Genomic DNA, 25,986 nt, shown 5'->3' on the forward strand with positions numbered 1-25,986 from the left:
AAATATATCAAATATACGCATTAATGGGGGTGACCCCTGGATGAATAAGTGAGCGCCTGGAAAAAAGCTTGAATTCAGTTACCAGTCTTAGTTGATTTAGTGGATAATGTGAGGAATTTGTATTCATTATTGGATTAGTTCCTACAGTTTGTGTACTCTGCATGTCTGTGTCTGTCATGGCTGACCACAGTAAAGTGTTGAGCTCAAATCTGCTGCACACACCTGGTAGTTAAGCAGATAACGGTCAGATCATGCTGTCACCATAAACAAACCATTCTGGAATTCATTTGGATCAGAAACCCTCCAAAGGGTCCATGCCTGGTTGCTTCGGTTCTCACCGGAGTGTTTGCATCTTTACAAAAAAATAAAAGAGGTTTGATTTAAACGGACACAAGTGTGGAAATGCGTCAGCGCCAGCATCTCCAGAACAGGGCAGCTTGCAACAGGACATTCTAGCTCAAGGTGTGTCAGCAATAAGTTGAAATCACGTCTGCTTAATATTAATTTTATGTCTTTTTAAGGTTATCGGGGGGGCTCGCCGCAACAGTCCCAGTTTCTATTTTAGCCCATTGGGAAAATTAATTACCCACCCCTGTTCTAGGTGGATGAGCAGCATTAAAGCCAGAGGTGGGAAAAACGTGTATAAATGTAATATACTGGGGTTACCTGTCTCTTTTATAGGCCTGTAAGATAAATGTGGGGGAGAAAATCCACAAAAAACGACTGGAACAAAAGCTTTGATGCGTTCTGCAGTTTGTTTTTTTTGTTGCAAACCCAGAACCGTTTCTCAGTGATGATCCAAATCATTCCTGTTCTGTAACTTAGTGCAGTCATTACACTACACTGTATAAAATATCACCTGTGCAGTAAATCGATTTGCTAATATTTTTTTCTTTTGTAGGTTTTTGCAAAGTCCAGATGGAGTCGCTCCACGCCTACATCTACGACCATGAACAGTAGGATTCCCCATTCCAGTCCAGCTCTGAAGAACCTAAACCTAAGCCCGACTTAATCCAGTACGACCTAAAGAGCCCTTTTCCCTTCGCCTGACCCCAGAAACAAGTCTCAAATGCATCCGTTCATCAATAACTCCACTGGATGGACTCCTCGGCCGTATTTTAGAGCCCACGTGATTGTTATTGAGGAAATGAAAATAAATAAATAAATAAATGAAATCAAATGAACTTTCGAATACTAAAATAATAACTTATCTAAATCGTGGCAAATTCAGTGTTCGGTGATAAGTGTGTTTTCTACTAAAAAGCTTTGAATGAGTATGTATTTTTTGTGACAATCACGTCAAATCTGAACAAAACTCGATTTGTTCCGGGCAGATTGGAAGTGAATGTTTTTGTACGTTTGCCATCTCTCTTTCTTGAATTTGTACGATACACTCCTGACGCAGCACACGCACAGCTCGTCCTGACGGTTTAGTTTGTGTCCGTTGGAACGGGCAGAGTCCAGTTTTTGTTGTCATTTTGAGAAAACATCTTCTGCGCCAGCTGCATTGTGCTGAGTCCCGTTCAGTATTGACCAAAGAGGAGGCAGTCGTTCTGAAAGGCGTTTTTGGCTTTGAGGTGAAAAGAGCGCACGACGGGACTGTGGGCGAGAAATGACGCGAGACCTCTTTCCGTTGTACACTTATTACTGTTTTAACTCTCATCATCGTTATAGGTGCTTACTGATGTTGTGAGACGCTGCTTATTCAAAGCTTTGTTACGATCACGGCTTCAGTTCGTGTATTTTCTTTTTAAAAATAATTCTAATGTGTCAATGTTACCACACAATACGCTGCCTCCTCTGAAACACACGCACAGAATTGGGTAGAAAGCAAATTAGCTGAATTTTAGACTCACTGTCTTTTCATTGTATCACGCGAGCGGTAATATTTTGTATTTTTTAATCCCCAGTGAATAATGCGTCCCGCTGAAATCATGAAATTCCCTATAAAACATCAGCAGGCTGTTTGCTGAGATGAATTTGATTGTATTGCTTATTAAAATGAGTCAGTATGTCACAAAATGTGCTGAGTGTTTTGTTTTTTTATGCCTTCAATGATCACCTCTGGACAAATGTTTCGCACTCGGCACATCCAATCACTGCATCTCCTCGCAGATTAACAGTTAACTTGCCAGTCCTCGCGTCTTTATGTGGACAAAGTGCAAGCTACTGTCAGCTGGATGTGACGCGGCTTTGCAAGGAGAGGGAGGATACCGGCTGTTTGCTCAGAGGGACCTGCAGATGTTACCTTGTCTCTTGTGTTAAGTGATGTTTGTCCTCGTGCTTTGAATCATTAAAGATGGCAACACTGGAATTGTACAGCAAGGTAAGATTAGGATTAACTTGAGGGCTTTGCAATGATTTATTATTATTTATGGAATCTGCAATTTCGAGGTGCTTGGAATAAGAAACATCCTTTAGTGTATAAAAACAGCTTTGCTACTTATGTTTGAGCACTAAGTAGATGCATCCTATGAGTTTGTCAGGTAAGCAAGTCTGTTTCATTGTCCTAGTTAGGACTATTCCTGATCTTTGATCTGGTAGCAGTGTGTTAGTCTGAGGTATTAAAGTGTTTACTGAATATATGAAAAATGTGTGAGACTGGAAGCTTATTTTTAAAATCTGTGCATTAATAAGTGAATTAGCGAATTAGATTTCTCAGCTTTAAACAATGCCTAATCCTCGCGGGTAGTTTGGAGGGAGGATGACTGCGGTTAATTTTTAACACAGTTTAGGAGCTTTTTATGCTGATGGGTACCAAATAGCTTCACTGGGTGAGTCCAGGAAGTGTGACATCTACCTTAACAGTGCTCAACAAAAATAAAATGGCAAATAAAATCAGCTTTCAGATTTTTCAGCACATCCAGATTAATCCTGCACTTTTCTTCTTTTTTCACTCAGTCTGTTTTGCACACCTGTGACAGTCTGTTCCTTTTTTAGGGGGCAAATGTGTGGGTTCCTGATCCAGATGCTGTCTGGGTTTCAGCCCAGCTTCTCCAGGACTACAGGTCTGGAGAGAAGCACCTGCTGCTACAGCTCTCAAATGGAAATGTGAGATGCAGTACTGTTTTACGCTCTATAGATTAAACCAAATGCTCAATTTTGATATAATTGCATCTGTCTAAAACCCCTTTCTCAGCGATGTCTTACATCCGAGACTTCTAACTTCCGCTTTCAATGACAGGAGGTCCATTACCCAGTGGGCTCTCCCTCTGATCTTCCACCTTTGGGGAATCCCGACATACTGGAGGGCGAGAATGATCTAACAGCTCTCAGCTTTCTCCACGAGCCCGCTGTGCTGCATAACCTCCGGGTTCGATTCCTGGATTATAGCAGCATCTACACATACTGTGGTGAGCACTGCGCTGGAGAGATGGCAGGGAACTTTAGAAAAACAGGGATGATTACTCAGCCAACAATAGACTGGCGAGAGTGAGAGAGGATCTTTAAATTCCTGCTGGAAAAAAGCCAGAAACAGCTCCTGTGTGCTTCTGTCTGCATGATTATACTGCAGCTCATAATGCTGTCTATAATATAGGAGGTCAAAGGCTGAAACTACACCCTCACTGCCACACTGTAAAAGGAAAGAAAAAAACTCTTATGTATGTAGTTGCACATTATCTTTGAATTAGATGACTCATCTTACTAAATCTTCATTTTTATATATAAATGTTTGACCTTTTTCATGACCAGACATCTCAATATATATTACACTGAGATGGCAAAGATCCTATATCCAATAATCCAATGATCCCACATGAGCAGCATTTGGCCATGGTGTGAAAGAAGAACTCACTTTGAAGGGCAAAGACCTCTGACAGATCCAGGCTCAGGGAGGGGCAGCTACAGCCATGTGAAAAAGAAAGCTCGCAGGACTCTGTTCAGCCCCGTGAAAATTAAGCCCACCTTTACTGCTTCCAATTAAAAGGAGAAGTACGAGCGAGGTGCTGCTAATCGAATGCACTTGATTAACTTTAGTTTATACGGTTTAAGGTTTTGGTAATTTGCTGGTCTCTGGCAATCTGGTGCTTAACAAAATCTTCCAGCAAATTCCCTCCAAAGTCCCCTGAGAGTCTACAGGCCTCAGTTAGCACATTAAATGTAAAGGTTTATGATGGTAAAGTTAGAAAAAGTCTGAAAGGTTCCAGGAAAAAGCCTCTGCTCTCTGAATAGACCATGGCAGCACAGCTTAGATTTGCAACGTTGCGTCCGAACAAACAGATGAGACCAAAATGGAGATGTGTGATCATAAAGCACAGCCTCAGTGTTTGGGAGGAAACCAAAAACGGCATATCAGGACAAACACCTCACACCAGCTGTCCAGCATTGTTTCGGGCTTGTTCTGCAGCCACAGGGCCAGCGCACCTTGCAAACCTCAGTGAACTGAAGCAATACTTTCAAGCAAAATTCCTCCACAGCGATGTGAGAGCCTGATAAAGTCATGCAGAAAACAATTCCTTCAAGTTATTGCCCACTAAAAGTGGTTCCACAACCTACTGAATCATGGTGTTTACTTAGTTTTTTGCAGGATTATATAAAGTCCTTCTTCTTCACATGATTGTATCTGCTATGATTGAGAGAAGTAACCAACAACAAGCAGGAAATGACCTGCTCCAGAAAGAGTGAACAAAAGTTAATGAAACGTAGCAGTGTCACATTATTATATAGTAAATAAAAGCATTTATTCATGTCCTCATTATATTAGAATTTCAAGTTTTATTCTAAAATCTGTTTTTAAATAACAGCCATGTTTATATATTCAGGTATATATTAATATTCAGGTTCTCGTGGTGAGATTGCTTTTCCTTCCCGTGTCTCCAGGTATTGTGTTAGTGGCCATAAATCCATATGACCAACTTCCAATATACGGAGAGGAGGTGATAGACGCTTACAGCGGTCAGGACATGGCTGACATGGAACCACACATCTTTTCTGTGGCTGAGGAGGCCTACCGCACTATGATCAGGTCAGGGGTCCTGGGTGTTTGGTGGTCTTATGCTTAATTAACTTTTTGAATATTCTGAGCATTAACTACACTGTGTGGGATGTCATGGTCACTGTGTCTTTGTGCAAAGGGAGGAGAAGAACCAGTCTATCATCATCAGTGGGGAATCTGGCTCTGGGAAAACTGTCTCTGCAAAGTTCACCATGAGATATTTCGCTGTGGTTGGAGGAGCGGCACAGCAGACCAGTGTGGAGGAGAGAGTTTTGGCTTCCAACCCAATCATGGAGGTAAAGGACCCAAATATTTCCCTCTTTTTGTATGTTCGTTATGGTTAAAAGTTTTAATATCAAATTTAGGAAGCGCTGCACACCTGAATCAGTGACAAAAAATCTTAGTAAAGAGACAAAGAATAACCTCTGCTCACCATTATTTTTATTAGTATGCAACATTTCGGTCTGTGCAACTTTGTAAGGTACAGAGTATAAAAAATTCTACTAATATAAAAACTTCTATATTTTGGTCTTCAGTCCATTGGTAATGCTAAAACTACCCGAAATGACAACAGCAGTCGTTTTGGGAAGTACATCGAGATTGGCTTTGGCAGAAAGGGGGACATCATTGGGGCCAATATGAGGACCTATCTGCTGGAGAAGTCACGGGTGGTCTTCCAGGTAAACTAACTTGCTACAATATAGTTAGGCCAGAGCAAAAAGCCACACAAAACCACAAATGTCTTGTAGAAATAATGCATCATCCGTGCTTTCTTCCTATTTGTTTGTTTTAAGGCATCAACAGAGAGGAACTACCATATCTTCTATCAGCTGTGTGCATCCAGAGAGCTGCCTGAAATGAGGTCCCTCAAACTGGGTGAGAGGCAACCCCCTGAGTTTGTTCTCAGAAGAATACCGTGTCCACGTTAATAGGTTCACAGTGCACTGAGTGTGAGTGTGTTTTATTGAGTCCAGATGCTCCTGAGAATTTCCGCTACACTAACCAGGGAGGAGAGATGCAGATACCTGGTACTGATGATTTGTCAGACCTGGAGCGCACTCGCAATGCTTTCACCATTCTGGGTAGAATGTTTACATCAAATCATGCACGTACGATATATCTTTGACGATAAAACAGGAAATCCTTCACATTATATATGTTGAAATTGCAGGTGTGCAGCCTGACCAACAGATGGAACTCTTCAGGATCCTGTCAGCTGTGCTCCACCTGGGAAATGTCAACATTCAAGCCAGTGGGCGAAGCTCTGACCGGGGTTACATTGATGTAATGATCTACATGAATACTTTTGCATTCATTCGTCTTTTGTTCATATTCCTTCATAATAGTTGCTTTGCTTCTCAGGCAGAGGACCGCTCTCTGGCTGTCTTCTCCAAGCTGCTTGGAGTTGAGGGATCTCAGATGGCTCACTGGCTGTGCCATCGCAGACTTGCTGTAGGAGGAGAGATGCTGGTTAAACCTATGACTGGCCAGCAGGCCGTAGAAGCCAGAGACGCACTTGCTAAACACATCTATGGTCAGCTGTTCGCGTGGACTGTCCAGAGGCTCAACTCAGCTCTGCGGGCCCAGCAAGGACGGACCAAATCCTTTGTAGGGGTTTTAGATATCTATGGGTGAGTGAATGAACGCTGTGACTGTGCAGTGTGTGATTAAAGTTTTTGTATGCCTTTGACGTGGACTGACAGGTGTCTCCCTTGGAGCAGGTTTGAGACCTTTGAAAGGAACAGTTTTGAGCAGTTCTGCATAAATTATGCAAATGAAAAACTGCAGCAACAGTTCAACAGAGTAAGCTGTCGTCCTTTCCCTCTGTGATTTGTGCCCTTCCTGTTTGTGTCGTGTTTGTCAGAGTTAGTTTATGCTGCTTTTGAACTGTTATATCAAAGAAATCAGTCCTTTCACCTGCGCTCACATCACTGTCTTTTCAGTCTTTTGTTGGTTTCCATCATGGGTATGGTCTTTCTCTAATTCTGTCTCATTATTACTTGTTTGGTGGTGTTTGCAGCATGTGTTCCACTTGGAGCAGGAGGAGTACGTCCGTGAGGAGCTGGCATGGAGCCGGATTGAGTTCAGTGACAATCAGCAGTGCATCGATCTAATAGAGGGACAGCTGGGCATGTTTGATCTCTTGGATGAGGAGTGCAGGGTCGGTCATCCAATCCTCTAGTTCTGTTCGTTCTCGTATCTTTTTTTTCCTTTTGCATGTTAACTAACTTAGACATTTGTGACAACTGTGTTAGTATGTGTAATAACTGTCCATCTGTGCATTATCCAGATGCCTAAAGGTTCTGATGAAAGCTGGGTGCGCAAGCTGTACGACCAGCACCTGAGCAGCAAGCCTCACCCTCACTTCAGGAAGCCTCGCATGTCAAACAGCGCCTTCATCGTCCTGCACTTTGCTGACACGGTAAGTGACACAATGCTGGATTCGTCAGGTCTCAGGTGAATCTCTGAGCTCTCTCTGAGGGCCTTTTGTAATTCTCTTCAGTGTGTCTGTGTTTGCAGTGATGGTTTCTTTTCTTTTCGTCAGGTCCAATATGAATGCGATGGCTTTTTAGATAAAAATCGAGACACGGTCTTTGAAGAGCTCATCAACATTTTGAAAGCAAGTCAGGTAGATATGTGCTAAATATATATGAATTTATAATTTCTAAGCAACATTAGTTTCACCAGCGCTGTATATGTGTGTGTGTGTGTGTGTGTGTGTGTGTGTGTGTGTGTGTGTGTGTGTGTGTGTGTGTGTGCGCTTCAGTCTGAGCTGGTCGCTGAGTTGTTCCAGCAGCAGAGAAATGCGTCTCCTGTGGCCAATGGAAGCATTCGCTCAGGTAAACGAGCCACCAGAGAACACAAGCTGACAGTAAGCTTTCAGGTTAGATGTTTTTCTTTCTTTTTTCATTTATCTTTTCATTTTTTTTGCACATCCATTCATCCTAAACATAATTTTCCTGCTCATTGTTCTTTTTTTTGGGCCTCTCAGTTCCGTCAGTCCTTACAGATGTTAATGGAAACTCTCAACAGCACCACCCCTCACTACGTCCGCTGTATTAAACCCAATGACCTCAAAGAGCCTTTTCTGTGAGTCCTTATTTTGCTTACTTCCACAGCTAAGGTTTTTTGGTGTGATTTAATGGGTACTGCTTTTATAACATTATATACATGTTAGGTTTGACCCTAAGAGGACGGTCCAGCAGCTAAGAGCTTGTGGGGTGCTGGAGACCATCCGCATCAGTGCAGCAGGTTATCCGTCCAGGTACTGAGTAATTCTAAGACTTTAGTCTTTATAATACGAGCACAGTGTCGTGACAGTGTGGCTCTGAGACATGTGCGAAGATTGTCACATAAATCAGAAAACTTAATCAAAACAGTGACTTAAATGCTATCACGAAGTAGCAAAAGAATCAATTTGTATAACTGTTCATTGAGATTAAATAATTATCTTATTGTAAATGGTTGATTGATCGATTTTTATGTTATAAAAACAGAAATATCAACTGTTTTTCTCTGAGATTTACTCTATTTGATCTGTGAATCCAGATGGACGTATGAGGAGTTCTTCAGCAGGTATCGAATTCTTCTTCGGGGGCCTCAGAGCCAGGACCAGGCCCAGGCCTCGTGCAGACAGGCCCTGCCTCAGCTCATCCCAGATCCGGACCAGTACTGCTTTGGAAAGACAAAAGTATTTTTCCGGGCTGGTCAGGTGGCTCTTTTGGAGAGGTTGAGAGCTGAGAGACTGAAAGTGGCTGCTGTGATCATCCAGAGTCAGGTTAGAGGATGGCTGGCACGGATCAGATACACCAGGATCCTCTGGGCTACTCTCACCATACAGAGATACAGCAGAGGGGCGCTGGCCAGACGGTGAGGACAGCAAGAGTGTTTGTGTCTCTTTACTATGATGTATGGCTATGTCAGGCTAAGCCGCTTCATTTCTTCTAAAAGAAAAATTGGAATGTTCTAGAATTCTTGTTAATGTTTGAAACACTAGATATGATGACCCAGATTTAGAAGATGATTGTAGTGAGAGTAGGTAGCAGGGGAAGAAAAGCTTTCAGAGGTGGAGGTATGCTCTGAGAAAAGAATGAAAGTAAAAGCAAGAGAGGGAGATGGGTGTAACAATGAAGCTGCAGGGAGCAGAGGAAATGAAGGTGGATGAGTGAAAATACCTGGAGTCAGCTATCAAAAGCAGAGAGAGAGGTGAAGCAGTGGGTGGAGTGGGTGGAGATGAGTGTCAGCGGTGATTTGTGACAGAAATATAGCAGCAAGAATGGGAGTAAAGGTTTAAAAAATGGCAGCGTAACCTGTTATGATGTGTGGCTTGGAGACGGTGGCACTGACGAAAAGACAGAGAGCTGAGATTGAGACGTAAAGCTCCTCACTGAACATGATTAAGAATGAGTCAATCGCAGGGACAACTCGGAGTCAGACAGCTGAGATGGTTTGCACATGTGCAGAGGAGGGCGAGAGGATGTTGAAGATGGAGCCACCGTGAAGGAGGAAAAGAGAAGGTGCAGGGATGTAGTGAAGGAGGACATGCAGAGGGTTGGTGTGACAGAGGAGGATGCTGGGATAGGTTGAGATGGAGGCAGATGAACCACGGTGGGGATTCTTAAAGGGAGCAGCTGAAAGAAGACAAAATGACAAAAGTCTAAACTTAATAAAATATTCCATATATGAAACTCTTCTTTGTTGCATGGCTGCAGACTGGCTTTGATCCTGCGCTACACCAGGGCTGCCTTGGTGATCCAGAAGACTTATCGTATGATGGTGGTCAGGCAGCTATTTTTCATGATCCGACACGCCACTGTCACAATCCAGGCATTCACCAGGGGGATGCTGGAGCGCCGCAGATACAGACTGGTCAGCATTTAGTGTCTCCCTCATTACAGGGCACAGCAGATGTTTAAAAAATGGCATCAACCTTTATACTCGGGTTTGATTTATTTTCCTGTGTAAATATGTTTTATCCATGTTTGCTCTAATCTTAAAAGAGGCTATTTACACGCAATTACAAGTTATAAACACTTGACCTGAATGCATTTAAAACCCTGTTGGTTCCTCAGCTGGTGGCAGAGAGGGCGGCCGTGCTGCTCCAGGCCACGGTGCGTGGGTGGTTGGCGAGGCAAGCGTACAGGCGCGTACGTGCGGCGGTCGTGTTCATGCAGTGCTGCATTCGCCGCAAGGCTGCCAGGAGACAGCTGCTGAAACTGAAGTCTGAGGCCCGCTCTGTGGAGAGATACAGAGAGCTCAACAAAGGCATGGAGGTCAAACTGATGCAGCTGCAGTTGAAAGCAGACCAGGAGGTGGGTGAGAGTTGTGCAGGGATTTGACCATCTCATGTGATTTTGATAAGCATTAATTAATTGTATGAGTCAAGAGGTCGTTTCACTTTACATTCACATGGCAAAGTTGCTTTTGTGTGCATCCAGGCCAGGGAGAGCGCTGCTTTGAGAGAAACCCTAATGGTAGAGCGAGAGGCTTCCAGCGCCGAGCTGGCGGCTCTGAGGGCAACAATACAAAAACTAGAGAGCCAGTTACAGGAGAAGCCTCCGCCTGGGCCTGTTATCAGCGAAAAGGAGGCAGAGGAGAGAAGAAGAGCTGAAGAGAAAGCTGCCCAGGAGATCCTCCAGCTTAAAGAAGTAGGTCTCCAAACAATAAACACACTTTCCTCCTTTTATCTAGTAGGGAATGCTTCTGATTTGGTCTGTTTATTGACTTTGATTCTTTAAGGAGCTGCAAGCACTACAGAAAGAAAGGGATAGTTTTTGCAAAGAGAGAGACGATCTCTCGGCTTCCCTGCTGGAACAAGAAGAAAAACAAGAAGGTGGGCTTTCCCTTTACTAGCATTGTACAGTCACAGCTGTTTTTCTTCTGTCTGTGTCTGTCAAACATTTCCTTCTCTCTCTATGTGCAGAGTGTGTGCATGAGGCTGTGTCTCAGGTGACCTCGGCTCTTCGGGCAGAGGTGGACGAGGAGAGGAGAAAGTATCAGGGTCTCCTGAGAGAGTTCACCAGACTGGAGCAGAGATATGACAACCTCAGGGAGATGAGTCTGCTCACAGAGGTCATTAGCTAGCTGCAAAGGGAGACAGCCTTAAATGCAATTTGTTCGTTTGAAAATTAATCTTGAGTGCTTCCTGTAATTTCTTCCTCCTCATGTCGCAGCGCACCAAAGGCCACAGAAGAACCGACTCCACCCAGAGTCTGGAACCTCTCTCTCCCTCGACGCCGCTGTCCCCCCAGTCTCTCACCCCACTCTCCATATCACCATTCCCATCTGCTGTTCCATCCCCAGAGGAGGTCCGCAGGATCAGCGTGACGTCCCCCTCTGCAGAGAAGAGAGTCTCAGTGTGGAACTCTGAAGCCTCAATGGTAATGAAATAAAGAGGACCACACGACTGAAGTCCTAACTTTCACATCGTCACTGCAGCATCACCAGCACAGGCAGTGTCCTTTACTATCTCACTGTGTTCATGTTTGTAATGACAGGAGCAGCTGATGGAGAAGATGGACGTGGCCAAAGACCCATCGGTGAAGATGAAGGGAGAAGATCTGGCTCATGCTTATGATGCTGTACGAGTGGCAAACAAGTCAGTCTCTCAACACCAACTCATTCCTTCATTTTGGCAGAGCACTAGCTTTCAGTTTTGTGCCGTGATTTATATTTGATGGATGAGCTCATTATGAGTTATTCTGTCCTTAATCTACATGTCTGTGTGTGTGTGTGTTTCAGGTTTCTGGAGAGCCAGCTACGTAACCAGTGCAGTCAGTGGGAGAAGGAACTGGAAACTCTGAGGAGTCAGCTTGCCCAAGCGGTGTCTGTTTCTTCCTCTGCTGCACAGAGACAGGTATAAATTTATTAAAGCCCCACATGAGAGGGTTTTTGTTTTTGTTTTTTTAAACGTACTTTAATGATCTTTAATGAAAGCCTAACACTAGGAGAAGGGCTGGAAAAATCAATAAAAGGAGAGGTTAAAAAAAGAGAAGAAGTTAAAACAGAAAACATTGCCTAAAGCAGGGGTGGTCTCAAGGGCCAGTGTCCTGCAGGTTTTACACGAGCCCTTAATCCAACACAGCTGATTGAAATGCCTAAATGACCTCCTTAACATGTCTTGAAGTTCTCCAGAGGCCTGGTAATGAACCAATCATTTGATTCAGGTGTGTTGACCCAGGGTGAGATCTAAAACCTGCAGGACACCGGGCCTTCAGGCCTGGAGTTCCCCAGCCCCAGTCTAAATAGTCACGGCAGGACATTTCACTGGTATCATTACTCAGGTCATAATAAAACTGTAAGAGTTCTCTGGATCTGATGGTTGTCACTTATTAAAGCTGTCCATCTGTAACGTTTATCATTTATTCATTCGTCACTGTTTGCGTGTCACTTTGTTTCAGATCATCGTTTATAATGTTTATATATTCACATTGAGGCTGAAGTCACAAATTTAAATGTGTTTTATAAAGGATGTTCAGGAGCTGCTGGAAGCCCGAGAGCGTGAATGTGTGAGGCTGAGGAGAGAGCTGAAGGAACTGAGAAACACAGTCTCACTGAGGCGACTCCTGACACAAGGTGAGACTTTACCTGAATGAGCCCGGAAGCTGAAAGTCACTGCAGGCTGGAAAAAATCTGCAACCGCTGAGTCTCCTGTGGAGTTTTAAAACAAAAAACATCAATGATACAATAGCCTAACATAGGCTCCCTCACTGGGCCTATGACTGGCGGCTCTATCACTGATTTGATTTGTGTACATTTTGATCATGAGACTTTATTACCAATGGTAAATGAACACTTATTATTAGAGTAATATAATTACAATAATCTGCCTCTCAGTTTAACAATCTTCTACATTTATAGTTTTCAATGTGCTGTTCTCTGTTTCACTGCCACGGCGTGTTTCCTCTTCAGTTTTCCCATCAGCTTTGGCCACAGAGACTTCCTCTCCTGCCCAGTCGAAGCCAGCAGCAGTTACTGGTTTACTGGAATGTAGAAAAAGAGACGAAACCAAACTGATCAAGAATCTCGTCACAGGTGAGATCAACCCCCCGTCTGCCTCAATCATCTTCACCCACCTCTTTTTCTCTTCTTTCTTGAAGGTTTTGAGGAGCTGTGAAGCAGGCGTTTAAGATGAGGGATGAGATTGAAAACATGTTTTGAAAGGCAATAATCAAGCACTTTTACAATGATGGTAAAATGTGTCAAAATGTAATTTGGAGGGCAGGGTTTGAATGTGTAATAATTCAGCGGTAAGTATGATGTCACTGTAGAAATAAGTGTAGCCAGCTCTTGAAGCTGACAGCATTGGCCTGGCCTTGTCCTCTCTCTGCCACTGCTTCCCTTTCTGTTTGTGCTTCAGACATCCGTGTTGACAGCGCCCTGTCTTTGGCTCCCGGTCTGCCTGCCAGCGTGCTCTTCCTGTGTGTCCGCCAGGCCGACTGCAGCGGGGACCAAGCTCGCGCTCGCTCTCTTTGTAGCGCTGCTGTCACTGCTATGAAGGCAGCTCTGAAGGTGACCTGATCTCTGAGCCTTCTCGGTGTGCCGTATGGTTGAAGTTTAATGTTTGAGGACGGTTCACATCGAGTCAGGCAGACTGCCATTTACAAAATGACACTGACAGCTGACTTTGAAACTTGTCCTTGTGATTAATTTGGCCCACATGAGCATCTCATACCAACGTAACCATAACAAAGTCTGTTTTAAACACATCTGTTCAAACAATCACAGTTTCATTTTTCATTGTTAGCAATGTTTTCTAATTAAAATGTAACCATTTTCCCTTTCATCGTTTTTCTGCAGAAACATGTCAGTGACATAGACATGGCTGCTCTGTGGTTGAAGAACATCTGTCTGTTCCACGACTTGTTGACCCAGCACTCCCCAAAGCAGGCAGGCTCAGCTTTCATTTACTTTCTACGTCACTGACTAGATTATAAAAGTTTAGGATTCACTGATTACTTTCACACGTGACTGGACTGATTGCTTTTCAGACCCTCGACTCAGACACACTGGTTCCCCTGTCTGCTGATATGAATGACTTGATCCGCACCCTGAGCGACCTCTCTATCCAGGCCTATCAGCAGCTCCTTTCCATCACCGAGACCCGTCTACAAAACATCATAGGTACTGCAAAAAGTGATGATTGACGCTCTCCCCTTCTCTGCTCCTCTTATCTATTTTCTAACCCTCCCCTCCCTCAGTCCCTGCCCTGTTGGAGAGCGAAACCATCCAAGGTCTATCAGGCTCAGCGGTGAAGCTGGCAGTGAGCAGGAAGCGGGCCGGCTCAGACCCCAGGACTGTAGGAGGCGAGGCTCCCACGATGGCGTCTGTGCTGAGGGAGCTCGGAGCCCTTCACACCGCTCTGACTCAACAAGCTCTGCCCAAGACCCTGATGGAGCAAGCCTTTCACCAGCTCACCTACCTCATCTGTGCCTCTGCTTTTAACAGCCTGCTGCTGAGGAAGGACATGTGCAGCTGGAGTCGTGGCCTGCAAATACGGTAGAAACACACTTTAACCCTGCACTTAGATTTACAGTCTGACATGAGATGCAAATAAAAACGCAGATCATAAACATATTCTGCATTAACTAGTATATCTTGATTTTGAAGTCCATAAATTTTAAAAATTAAATGACCTCAATTTGTTTGTATCTCAGTTGTGTGATCTAAAATGAGGTTAAGTTGTTTTCAGATTAGCATTTAGCATGTAAAGGCCAAATAAAGGAAATTTGAAAGGAGATTAGCCCACAGCAGCCTAGACCTACTGCAGAGATGAATGTCATATGTATAATACAGCATCCCCACAAACACAGCTTCAACTTTAATAATCAGCACCCTGAAAGAGTGTCAACATTAATTTCGCCTTTGTTGTATTCCAGAGCTAGATCACGTGCTGCACAACAGTCTGCATGTTGTTCTTTCCACCTGCTTTGTGTGGTCTTATAGAAATAAACACGGATTTATCTCAAATCCTTTTCTTGTCACAGCTACAATGTGAGCGTCCTGGAGGAGTGGCTGCGGGGCCGCGGTTTACAGGCAGGGGGCGCTGTGGCCACACTAGAGCCCCTCATCCAGGCAGTGCAGCTGCTGCAGGTGGGGAAAAAGACCGAGGCGGATGCTCAGGGGATCGTCCGGACTTGCAGTGCCTTGTCCAGCCAGCAGGTGGGTCTGTTTGTCTACTTGGATTCTGCTGGGAGACGAACGTGTGTGCATGATTTCATTGGCTGCTGGTCTCTTATTTTGTTTGACAGATCGTGAAGATTCTGACTCTCTACACCCCCCACAGCGACCTGGATGAAAGAGTCACTCTGAATTTCATACGTTCTGTTCAGGTACAGTCTGCAGATGTAAACATGTAAACATGTTCCTCATGTGGAAAATACACTGTATCCCATGTTCCTCTGTCTTTGCTGTCCTAGGGGCTTCTCAAAGGCCGCTCTAACAGTCAGCCTTCACAGCTCCTAATGGATGTGAGGAGAGTGTTTCCTGTCATATTCCTCTACTCGCCTCCCCCCGTCCTCAGCGCAGAGCAGTTAGTCATCCCAGACTCCCTCAAGATCTCCTTTCTGCGCAAAGCATAAGAAGCAGGATGCAAATTTATTAATGCTCCAGTGAATTTAACTCCTAACTTGCTGAAGTTATTCCTTGGAAATTGAAATGACTTACTGAGAATTTCTCCTTTCAGACTTTTAAAATGTGCATTCACTTGTTTAATTAGGCTGTCATCGGTGTAGTCTGCATCTTATAGAAGGTTGCGAGTTATTTCAGAAAGGTACGTCTCGGAAAAATAGCTAAAATGGCATGAAAGAGAGCACGTGGTAAAGACCTGGATAAAATGAAATCAATATAACTAAATAAAACTAAATGTGGCTATTCCTTTGAACAGTTTGACAAAGAATGACCATGAGCTTTTATTTCATATTTTATTGGAAGCAGAAACACAACGAGACTGCAGTCCCAGCAACCTCAACCCCCAATAAGAACAACCATAATAATAATAATAATAAAAAACAAGCCCAAAAGAAAGAATCTTTAGAAACATCTCGTGTATAAAAAAATTCTCATGCGAGTACTTTGTACCACTACACAGCATCAGTAATACATATTTATATATTCACAAACATTTGAAAAATAGAAAACGATAATTAAATATCAAAATAAAGAAGACAACAATTGGCAGTTAAACATCAAATAATTATGCGTGCTGGCACAATACACGTTTTTTTACTTTTTGTTTATTGTTCCTATCATGCACCGTATCTGGAAGTACCGGACCAGCAGCGCTGTGCAGGTATCTGTCTGTGTGGCCTGCTCAGCGAGACACTTCAGGACGGATCATGCATGTGTGTCCACTTGTGTCTGTGTGCTTTTCGTTGTGCTTCATCCACCTCTGTGTGTGCGTTCCTGTTCAACGTGCCAACCTGATAATCCAACACGCAGTCCGGGCCTCTGAAGGTGGAGGAAGGGGAAGAATTTCCTCTCCTAAAGTATCATTGTCAACAGCAATAAAGTTTTTGTTTTCTTTCGTGGCATTTCCAGCTGCGTACCTGTTATTGATTTTGCTATTAAAAGTAGATGTGCCCTCTTAATAAAAGACCTTGTACACACACAAAAGAACATAAAAAGAGAGCGCAAAACTTAGAGCTGAGTAGTTTTCACTAGCAGGCAGCATGTTATATATAATGATATACGATGCATTACTTTGAATGGCTCCTGATCAGGCCCCATTAAAGTAATACAGACGCTCTGTTATTGATCTCTAGAGTGCACGCGGTCTTTCTATACCCTTCAATAGTAGCTACATTTCCAGATTGGGCACCCAGTCGCACATAAACACCAGCTGTGCAGTCACTCGCAGCAAAATTCAAGTCTACAAAAGAGCAGCGAAACTTCACTTCACATAGTATGACGTGTTTGTTACATCCGAGCTATTTACAACTACCCGACCGCAGCGATCGATCTCCCTCCCGATCGGTTTCCTCTGAGCTGACCAAACTTCCCGTCTCTGGTCAGCTCTACCGCAGCTGTGATGTTTGGCCCATCGAAACAGAGACGGCATTTACAACATATCAGACAAACGCTTGTGCTGATATAATTAGAATAATAATCCACAATGTAAACATTATAAGACTGATTCCAAATCACTCATCTACAGAGACTTTATAGATCAGATGCATAGAGTTCAGTTTGTAGGCCTTGTTCTAATAATGGGGACTTTGATATTATTCAGGTTTGGGAGGGGGCATCTTAGTAATGAGGCAGAAAAACATCCAACCAACCGATCATCCTGTTATTATCATCACCCCCATGATTTTTTTTGTTCACGAGAAAACAACAAATATATTCTTTTTTTTAAAGGGTATTTTCTTAAAAATAGATGTCGCATTGAGAGACATGTTAGACAGCGAGCAGTCGTTTTAAAACATTTAGTTTCACATGAAAGTGACCGTAGCTTCAGGTGAACTGCTGTAAAACAAGCTCAGAGTATAAATGTGTTTTTATGTGTAGCAAAGCCCCTGTGCTTCTTCTATTTTCACACTACATCTCTGTACTGTGGACAGTAGGCCCTCTTTTAAATGTCACATCCAGACCTGGCTCGGTCTGGATCTGCAGCCCTTTAGCAGAGGTCTCGTTTCTCACTCAAGGGTTACGGCATCTGCAGGTGGATCATTAGACGCGATAAGCGCTGGATCATTAGCGGTATGTGCTCTCCCCGTGTTGGGGAATGTGCTGCTGTGTAACCCACGTGGTTATTTTAGCTTCTCAGGGACTGTGTTTTTAATCATCTAATTATACATGTAGGACTTTAATTAGCACGCACTTTTTAAAGGCAGTTGACTGTCCTTACAGAGCTGCCTGGCTGAGGAATGTTTGCAGTAAACCAGATGGAAATATCCACCGCACAATATAACCTTGGTCTGTGCTAAATTAAACAAACTGAACGAAACAATAAAAATCCCCCGAATCTTATCGCACTCCCGCTCCACCCGTTGTGACGTCCTTCACTTGTGATGGCTTTCAGTGATTACATCTGCAGGTGACAGACAACACGGGCGGTCACACGAGGTTGACATTAGAACGTATTACAAACACTGTATCGCACATTCACACACTCATTTTCACACACATACAGTCCGATGATTTACAGCGCTTGATCACCAGGCTCCGCTCTCTATCATATAGGAAACAGAACATACATAATGTGCAAGGGTTAACAAGACGGAAGGCATTAAGGGTGTCAGGCAGTGTGCTCTGTTACAGGGTAGACGGACAGAGAGACGGACGAGGACAATCTTTAGCCGACCACAGTTCCATCGAACAATCCTGTATTTATCTTTACATATGTCCTTAATAGTTTATATATATATATATGTGATGATATATAGAATTATTAAAATATAGATATAATCTGGAAGAAAAAAGTAAATAAATATTAAACTCATCATAACTAAATAGTGCTTTGTTCCCTGTATGTCTTCCCCACCCAATATCTGGAATGTTTGAGGCTGCAGCCGTTGTAGTTGTTTACGGGTCAAGTGGACAGTTGGTCCGGTTGTGCTTAGGGCTGGTCTTGGCATATTTGAGCAATTCCTTGTTGGCACTTGCGGTCCCTTCTCTAAGTGGTTGCAAACTAGGGAAGGGACGAGAGGAGCTGGGGATCGGTAAAGTTGAGGGTAAGGTTAAAAAGGCAGAGAAAGAGTGAGAAAGAAAGCCAAAATATTAAAGGCTACAAGATATTTCTCACTCTGACCAGTCAAGTGAGGTGTGCGTGTGTGCGTGGGATGGCATGGCTCTCCTCTGGGATTAGAGGAAAGTAGTTATATGCTCTAAGATTAAACTCTATGTATAACTGAATCAAAAACATGTTTGATGAAGTCAGTAACAATAAAGACACTGGTGCGTTTTCAGAAAACGAGTGATGCTTTGCTTCGCACTCTGTCATTTCCACTGAAATAAATGTATTTACAGTATGTGTGGCGACTCTTGTCTTATGTGTGCTTTTACAACACTGGATAATCGGGGCAGTGGCTTGCAGTGGCTCAGGAGAGCTCCTGGGCAGATTCGAGTTCCTGACGTGGCATTTTAAACTGCGATTTGGCCCCCTAGCTACGGCCCTCCTCAGCAGAGCGCTGGTCGGACTTGAGCTTGACGAACTCCTTGGCCACGTCGTCGTTGTTGCGCTGGGAGAGGATGCGCAGGACGGTCAGTCCCGTCTCATCCATGTGGATGCGTTTACCCAGCGGCAGCCAGCAGGCGGCGCTGCCCTTAGGGGCCACGTCCTTCAGCTGAAGGACAGCCATGCCCACGGTGCGGTCCTCTCGAGCAAAGCAGTAGTCCTTCACGCACACCTGCAGCTCGTAGCACTCAGGACCCACCTCATTACTCAGGGTGCTGCAGAGTGGGGCGATGGAGAATATTACAAAACAATCTCGAAACAATCCCTCAAATCATCGATGCACATCAACCACTTACAAAGTGAAGGTCTCGTTGTATTTGGGAGCCCAGCTGTTGTTCTTTGACTTCGTGGCGTACTTCCTCTTTTTGTCACTGAGGTGAGGGCCGATGATATAGACCTCCACAAAAGGCCGGAATATTCCCTGCGTCTGCCACCTCAGGTCATTTGCAGCGACCACTGAAACAGACAGAAAGACAGAGCTAAAGGAAGGAAAGAGAGCGGGAAGGTGTGGGTGACTGTGAGATTCGTGTGGAGAAAATGTGTGAAAAAGTGGAGCGGTGAGCGAGGGCGAGTGAACAGGAAACTCAGACAATACTGGCTCTCCCTCAGGCCTCACATTCAGTTTATGGTCAAGATAATGAAAATAGAATTGGAAGAGTATTCATTACAAAATCATATTTTTCTATGGCAGATGAAAGCTAGAGCTATATTCTGGTGCCCTGTTATGGCCATACAGTCCTTCCTGCGGGGTCTAGCAATGTTTAAATGTTAAACTATGACTTGAATGTTATTTCCAGAAATACCCTCAGATTCAGTCCCAATAAATGTGAAAACAACAAAGATACAAAATATTTTTGCTCACCTTTCACTGTGACTTTGTGCTCTCCGGTGTTCGGGTGAGTGAAAATCTCCACATGGATGGACACTTCTCCTACAGCATCGTCCACCCCAGAGCCTGACGGGACAGGACAAAGAGTAAAAGTGCCATTAATACCCTCGAGTCTCCCAATCTCCACTGTGCTAATGTCGCAGCCGCTGTGCCCTCTATTTCGAATTCTCCTCCATAATTTAATTTTAAAAAAGTTACACTTCCATTTCAGTTTCACAAAAGAAACAACGAAATGGACTCAGTTATAATCCGGTGAATATAAAGCAGAGTACTGACTATTCAAATGTTTCTTTACAAAATAATAGCGTTTAAAATAAAGCACAGAGTTCTGCTTGTGCATATGTTGTGGTCTGGAAGTGGACATTCAGACAAAGCAGCTATGAGTGGGCATACGTGTTTAATACCGGTAGTGTATAATAATAACAATAAGCCTGCAATAGCTGTATTATCTCCTTTGGTAATGCATTCTACGTTATGATTAAACCTGAGCGACTGAGAGGCAATCACTGTGGTAACTGTTGCCCACTCATAGATGCAAAGTGTCTGTTAGGATGCAGGGTGGTTAGTAAGAGGCAGAGAAGAAGACAGGAGAGAAGCTGGAGAAGGTCAGCTAACGGTGTGGATCCCCCCCCCCCCACCGACACAGATCATGTCTGGGCATGCTCAGATGGATACACCCATTCCTTGGTAAAGTCTTTTACCCAAGCATGGTCAAGAGGAGGCCCAAGAGAGGGAGGGACCACGTGGAGGGAGAAGCAGCTCGGCCTCCCCGGCCCGTCGGTATAGGATGACACTACTGATGCCTGACTGCTTTAATAAAGCTTTCTGCAAGAAGAGCGAATAGAAGATTTGTCCTTTTAATGTCTATATTTCCATTCTTGAAGAGAGATTGCTCTTATTTCTCCTTGTTTAGTTTTTTCATCATTTAATGTAAGTTTATGGATCGAGAGCGACACACACCCTCATAACTGACCGCTCAGATGTTTCCTGGTTAAAATCAGTCATTTCATTGCATTTCAATCAAACATCAAAGTCATTTAACTGTTCCATCTCTACGCTACGCCAGACCTGGGCTTGTTTGGGGTCCTTGGAGTTCTACTTTTTGCCTGAGGAAGAAGATGACAAGTCTAGATGGCTTTCACCAGGCTCTAACACCTTTGTCTGGGAGGGAGGATGATGATCTTTCCTTGTGCCGCATGTGAACAAGCGGTTTATATCCACGTACAACTCCAGAAGGATACAGTGACAGATGGACATTAATTTTCAGTGTTTTAATTAGCGTCTTCGCTCTGTCAACGGTATCTTTGTGGCGGCGACCAGCAGCCTGTGTGTTTGTGTTTTTAACCAGCCGCCCACTAAACAAGGTGTCTGTGGGAGTTAGACGGCAGAGTGTTCCTGGCACGCGGCTCTCTGCATCTCTCAGGGGAGCATTATGGGATTGCTGGTTTCACTGCCAACAGGACCAAAGAGAGCAGCAGTCATCCATCTGGCCTTGTCTACTCAGTAGAGGACATCCATGAGAGATGAGAAAGAAACTTTTCTGGCTGGGAGGCAGGAAGATGTTGCCAGGAAAAAGCAGCCCCTTTCTTCGTTAACAAACACGGCAATCAGAGGCACATTTTGCACCATATTGCAAAACGTCACCAAAATAGATATTAAATCTCAGAATTGTACTTTAAATGTGCCAAAGCATCGCCTGAGTTTGCCACTTATTCACAAATGAGTTGATTATTTTAACCGCAAATATCGGCGCTCACAGCCAGCAGCACGCGAGACCGACCGTCAGCGCTGATCAAAGACTCTTTCAGCTGCGAGTAAATTCCACTGAGCTTTGGTCATTCATCCTGCTCTAATCATCCACTCTAATATGGTTGGAGAAACTACTCAGTGAAATCTGTTTGACAGGGAGTTAATTTGCTTCCTTGTTACAGTCAGGGACATCCACCAGCTGGCAGGAAGGCGAAAGATACGCTTCTTTGCTGCTTGTTTATTCAATCTCAAATAGATGATTTTCCATAAAACTTGCAAAAAGGAGCATTTGAATTATTTCCAGTCATACTTCATCAGAACTAAAAAGCTGGTGTCACCATTTTGAACAGGTAAAGGATGAGAAAGTGAGATTCAGCTCAGTCAGGCAATCAAACTTGAGAACACACCAGTTCAGAGCAACACTTAAAAATCTCAACTATTCCAACAAAATTCATTTGCTAGTGTTTGTTGGTAGTGGATACCTTTCACAGTTAGGCATTAATCTGCATAAAAATCTACTTTGAATGCTTTTCTTTCCTTGCACATTTCCATCTTTGGTCTCTTTCCAGAGGAAAGTGACACAACTTGACGTGTAACAGACTGCAGTGTTAACAATGTCATATTGAGCCGCTCATCTGAGATGACTGTCGGGGTGCTAGGGCTTGCGCAGCACCAGATCATCATCGAAGCATCAAATTAAACGGCGAAGCCAAGTGCACACACAAACAGCAGAATGCATATGTCTCTGTGTGAGCGTGTATGAACATACCGCATCTGAGAGCAAGTCAGACTCTTTTATTCTGATCTAAAGAGACGGAAATCAGACCACCTGACCCGATGGACTGTTTGTGATTGGCTAGATCTGTTAAGGGGAGACGAGCTGAGAACCCTTTCCCATCACCGCTTTGGGGAGGTGGCGCTGCGTGTGGAAGCTGACTGGGTGTTTCCATCTCTGCCTGCTTTTGGATGCGATCGCAGGGTAGGGAAGGACAGAGAGCCCTCCCAGACAAACTAAGCCAACAGCCATCATCATCTTCATAATAATCCTACTCTTCCTCTTCAAGCATCTGCCATTTCAAACACAGTGGGAGGGACAGTGACACTGTAAAAAAAAAAAGATTTCCTCCCAGTATTTCTGGAAATAAATAATTGCTTCTACAACCTGAGGACAGACTCATCAGATTGCTTTGCTCAGTCACGTACTTTCCCACGTGCACACACACACACACACACACACACACACACACACACACACACACACACACACACACACACACACACTTAGCCCCCTGGCTTCTCTGGGTGACATCATGCTGCATCAGAATTCCTCCACGCTTTAATGCATTTCTATTATATTTGTCTGATGTCCGCGCATCATGCGTCGTGTCTGCTCATACATACTGTCCACGGCGTATGTATTCAGCGCAGTTCTGTACATACAGACATCAGTGTGTACGTTTCATGCATGAATGCATAAAGTTACCATTCTTGCTGTGGTGGTGGGCATGTATGTGTGTTCAAAAAGGCAGAGAGTGTGTTCAGTCTGTGCATTGCATTTGTCTGTTGGGATGAATCTGAGCAGGCAGGACAGTTTCAGGATGCACATGGGGGGGTGGGGGTGGGGGTGGGTGAAAAGGTGGAGGTTGCTGGGCTTTGTTCTGGAGGCTCTCTGGTGGTCCTTGGTGTCTCAGAGCCTTAGCCTGAGTGCCACATACCCTTTTCTGGGTAAACATCCTCACTAGTGGTGAATCTCACCCCCTTCCCGCCGAACACTGTCCCACAGACGGGGCAGGAGGTGGGAGTAGACAGAGAAAGGAGACACACGAAGAAATATGAGGTTTGCAGAGAGTTTCACAATTACAGAGTAGAAAACAGACCAACATGTAAAAAGCATTTTCCCTGATTTGTTGGGGAAATTGAGCTACTTCTACCAAATAAGCAGTGAAAAAACTGTGTCTTGCAACATCAAAAGCCACATGGCATTAGTTAAAAAATTCAATTTTAAATGATTATCCACTCAAAAGGCATTTCTACCAGTGCTCGGGGACTATGTGTGAGCGTCTGATGGCAGAAACGGGATGGCTGTTACACAGCTATGTGACAGGAGGACGGAGGCTGAGCAGCAGCATCAAAGAGAAGGAAAACAGAGTGGGTAGGTATTTATTTTTTCATTGCAAATAGCTGTCAGATCATCTACAGAATAGTGGCTGCAGTTCCAGAAGCTCGCTATCAGGAGACTCAGCATTTCAGGACAGTGAGAAATATTGTGCTGTTGCAGTCTCAATTTTACGCTCTACGAGGCACGTGAGATGCTTTGAGCGTATAGAAACTTGGCATTTGGGAAAACCCTAACATCAACAGAGGGGGCAGCGAGAGGGGCTCCTCTGAGAGCGTGAGCGAAGAAGGAATACATTTCCCTTCCTCAGAGAATTATGTAAGATGCTGTAGGTAGTTAAGCTCATACTTAACAACTGAAGATACTGGAAGGTAAAGCAAATTCAAAGCCCCTCAGACACAGACAGATTTGTACGTTACCTTGAGCGTTCTGCGATTGGACAAAGGTCTTTATGAGTTTGTCTGTGGCCTGCGTGTAAAGGGACAGGGCGTAGTGGAGAGACTGAAGGTCAGGACTCTTCTCCAGGAATGTCTTCTTCAGACCCACACCACCAGCATGGAAATATTGCTGTCACATAAAAGGGCGGGGAAAAAAACATTTTACCAACATCTTCCGACCAGCAGCTGACTGAAGAAATAAAAGGGCACAAATAATTATAAACACAGCAGAGTGATCATCAGCGAATCCTGACATTCCCACAGTCACACATGAATCCAACACTAAACCAGTCAATAATGACAACTGCAGATAACAATTCAAAACGCTTCTATGATGTGCAAATTAGAGCCCCCGTAGAGCTTTAAACAATCGTTTTAACATTTGGTGCTATGTGGGTGCCTGTGTTATCTTGGGAAAATGCTTTGGGAGTGAAATTATGTGTTATTTTTCTTTTATTAATTCATCCTAAAGGGATAAAAAAAACCCTCATTTCCTGGTCCCAAACTCTGGGTTTTAAGACTGTACATTTATGAATTCTTGTTTCCTGAAACGCTTGCACTGATAATAAAGAGAATATTCAATGTTTAATCACTGAAAATGAAAGTGAATCTCTACCTTGATGGTGTCGAGAGCCAACTCTATCACAGCACACTGCTTGGGTGTTAGCGCTTTGGCCTCCTCACGAACCATGTGCTCCTAAAGATGCCAGCGGGAGAGGCATAAAGCAAAATGACCAATATGTCCCCCTCATATGCTCTTCCGCATATTTTCTAAGCAATTAGAGACTCAGTCCGAAGCACTGGTGCCGGGCCCAGAGCGTAAGTGTAGCAGAAACATATTGTACCTTCAGCTTGGACAGCTGTCCGAGCTCCTTGGCAGCGTTAAAGATGAGCTGAGTGCCCTGGAAGAGACAGAAAGGCAGAAGAAAGGTAGACAAGCAGAGAGAAAGAGAGAGAAGAGGAGCGCTGTTATTATCGGGACAAAACAACGGCGGCGGTAAATGGCTTAGTGTCACACAGAGGACAGCGACGTTTCTGACACACACATTCATAAACAGTCACTCTGAACCGCTTTACAGGTGTCACGGTACATTTTCCTTCAAGTGCTGTTATCACACTTATCTGTCTTTTAATCATTCCAAAACATTACACACAAACACTACAAGGAGAAGGGAAAGTGGTTCAGCTCGTAGTAAGGGCAGGAAAATAGACATATTTGTGCACTCAAATGCACACAGACACACTCACTCTCCCTCTCTCTCACACACACACATATTTAGCAGCTATAAAGCTTCACCGTGGTGTGTGCTGGTATTTATTGGTCCAGCCTAATGCAGTACTCTTGTAAGAAGATGTATCCTAAGTACTGCTGACTGTGGTTACAAATACGGTTTTGAAAGTTTACCAAAACCAACTGTAGTTTTGTATTCTTTCAAATAATGCAATAAAAAAAAAGAATAGCAGAAAAGTTTCAGGAAGAGCTTTATTAGCAAATAACAGAGTGCACTTCTGAAACTGTGGGGAAGCAACAGGGAAGAATAATCCAGCATCCCTCCACTGCTACTCTAAGCTAAACTGTCAGTCGTGCAGATAGATGTGCCTTTGGTTGCAGGGGCTGCTGTGATGAATATACTTTTTTACCCTGCAAGCTTGGCTTCCCTTTGATTTGGCTGTGAAGCTAAA

At 44.0% G+C, this 25,986-nt stretch overlaps 3 protein-coding genes across 13 annotated transcripts in view; 2 read left to right on the forward strand and 1 right to left on the reverse strand.

Moving 5' to 3' along the window:
- mbd3b (methyl-CpG binding domain protein 3b) overlaps window positions 1–2,022 on the forward strand; it is a 9,849-nt gene extending 7,827 nt beyond the window's left edge. For all 4 annotated transcript variants that reach the window (XM_005727107.1, XM_005727108.1, XM_005727105.2 and 1 more), the window contains one exon: window positions 902–2,022. The gene's annotated coding sequence lies outside the window, so the exon portion shown is untranslated. The remainder of the gene's footprint in view (window positions 1–901) is intronic.
- A 277-nt stretch (window positions 2,023–2,299) lies between these two features.
- LOC102208033 (unconventional myosin-Vb) lies at window positions 2,300–15,516 on the forward strand. Its single transcript, XM_013909308.1, has 35 exons — window positions 2,300–2,326; window positions 2,941–3,051; window positions 3,185–3,353; window positions 4,822–4,966; window positions 5,076–5,232; window positions 5,473–5,616; window positions 5,731–5,812; window positions 5,911–6,018; window positions 6,108–6,220; window positions 6,299–6,567; window positions 6,658–6,739; window positions 6,957–7,097; window positions 7,227–7,358; window positions 7,482–7,565; window positions 7,704–7,820; window positions 7,929–8,026; window positions 8,115–8,201; window positions 8,486–8,806; window positions 9,649–9,805; window positions 10,009–10,248; window positions 10,375–10,584; window positions 10,676–10,769; window positions 10,860–11,008; window positions 11,110–11,316; window positions 11,434–11,534; window positions 11,678–11,792; window positions 12,406–12,511; window positions 12,848–12,970; window positions 13,296–13,447; window positions 13,736–13,825; window positions 13,927–14,059; window positions 14,137–14,434; window positions 14,923–15,097; window positions 15,187–15,267; window positions 15,355–15,516. The coding sequence occupies exons 1-35, from the start codon at window positions 2,300–2,302 to the stop codon at window positions 15,514–15,516; spliced, it is 4,980 nt and encodes a 1,659-aa protein (XP_013764762.1).
- Window positions 15,517–18,252: 2,736 nt separating this feature from the next.
- Window positions 18,253–25,986, reverse strand: part of unc13a (unc-13 homolog A (C. elegans)) — a 42,661-nt gene continuing 34,927 nt past the window's right edge. For 4 of the 8 annotated variants that reach the window (XM_005727109.1, XM_013909358.1, XM_013909357.1 and 1 more), the window contains 7 exons: window positions 25,149–25,205; window positions 24,920–25,000; window positions 24,286–24,433; window positions 23,466–23,522; window positions 19,975–20,067; window positions 19,409–19,568; window positions 18,253–19,327 (listed from right to left, as the gene is read on the reverse strand). In XM_005727109.1, coding sequence (XP_005727166.1) covers window positions 19,039–19,327; window positions 19,409–19,568; window positions 19,975–20,067; window positions 23,466–23,522; window positions 24,286–24,433; window positions 24,920–25,000; window positions 25,149–25,205 — 885 coding nt within the window. In that variant the 3' untranslated portion in view covers window positions 18,253–19,038. The remainder of the gene's footprint in view (window positions 19,328–19,408; window positions 19,569–19,974; window positions 20,068–23,465; window positions 23,523–24,285; window positions 24,434–24,919; window positions 25,001–25,148; window positions 25,206–25,986) is intronic. The other 4 variants (XM_013909363.1, XM_013909361.1, XM_013909360.1 and 1 more) reach the window with 1 other exon arrangement.

Source organism: Pundamilia nyererei, unplaced genomic scaffold (assembly GCF_000239375.1).
Source record: "Pundamilia nyererei isolate P.nyererei 1_Seehausen unplaced genomic scaffold, PunNye1.0 scaffold00023, whole genome shotgun sequence".
NCBI lineage: Eukaryota > Metazoa > Chordata > Actinopteri > Cichliformes > Cichlidae > Pundamilia > Pundamilia nyererei.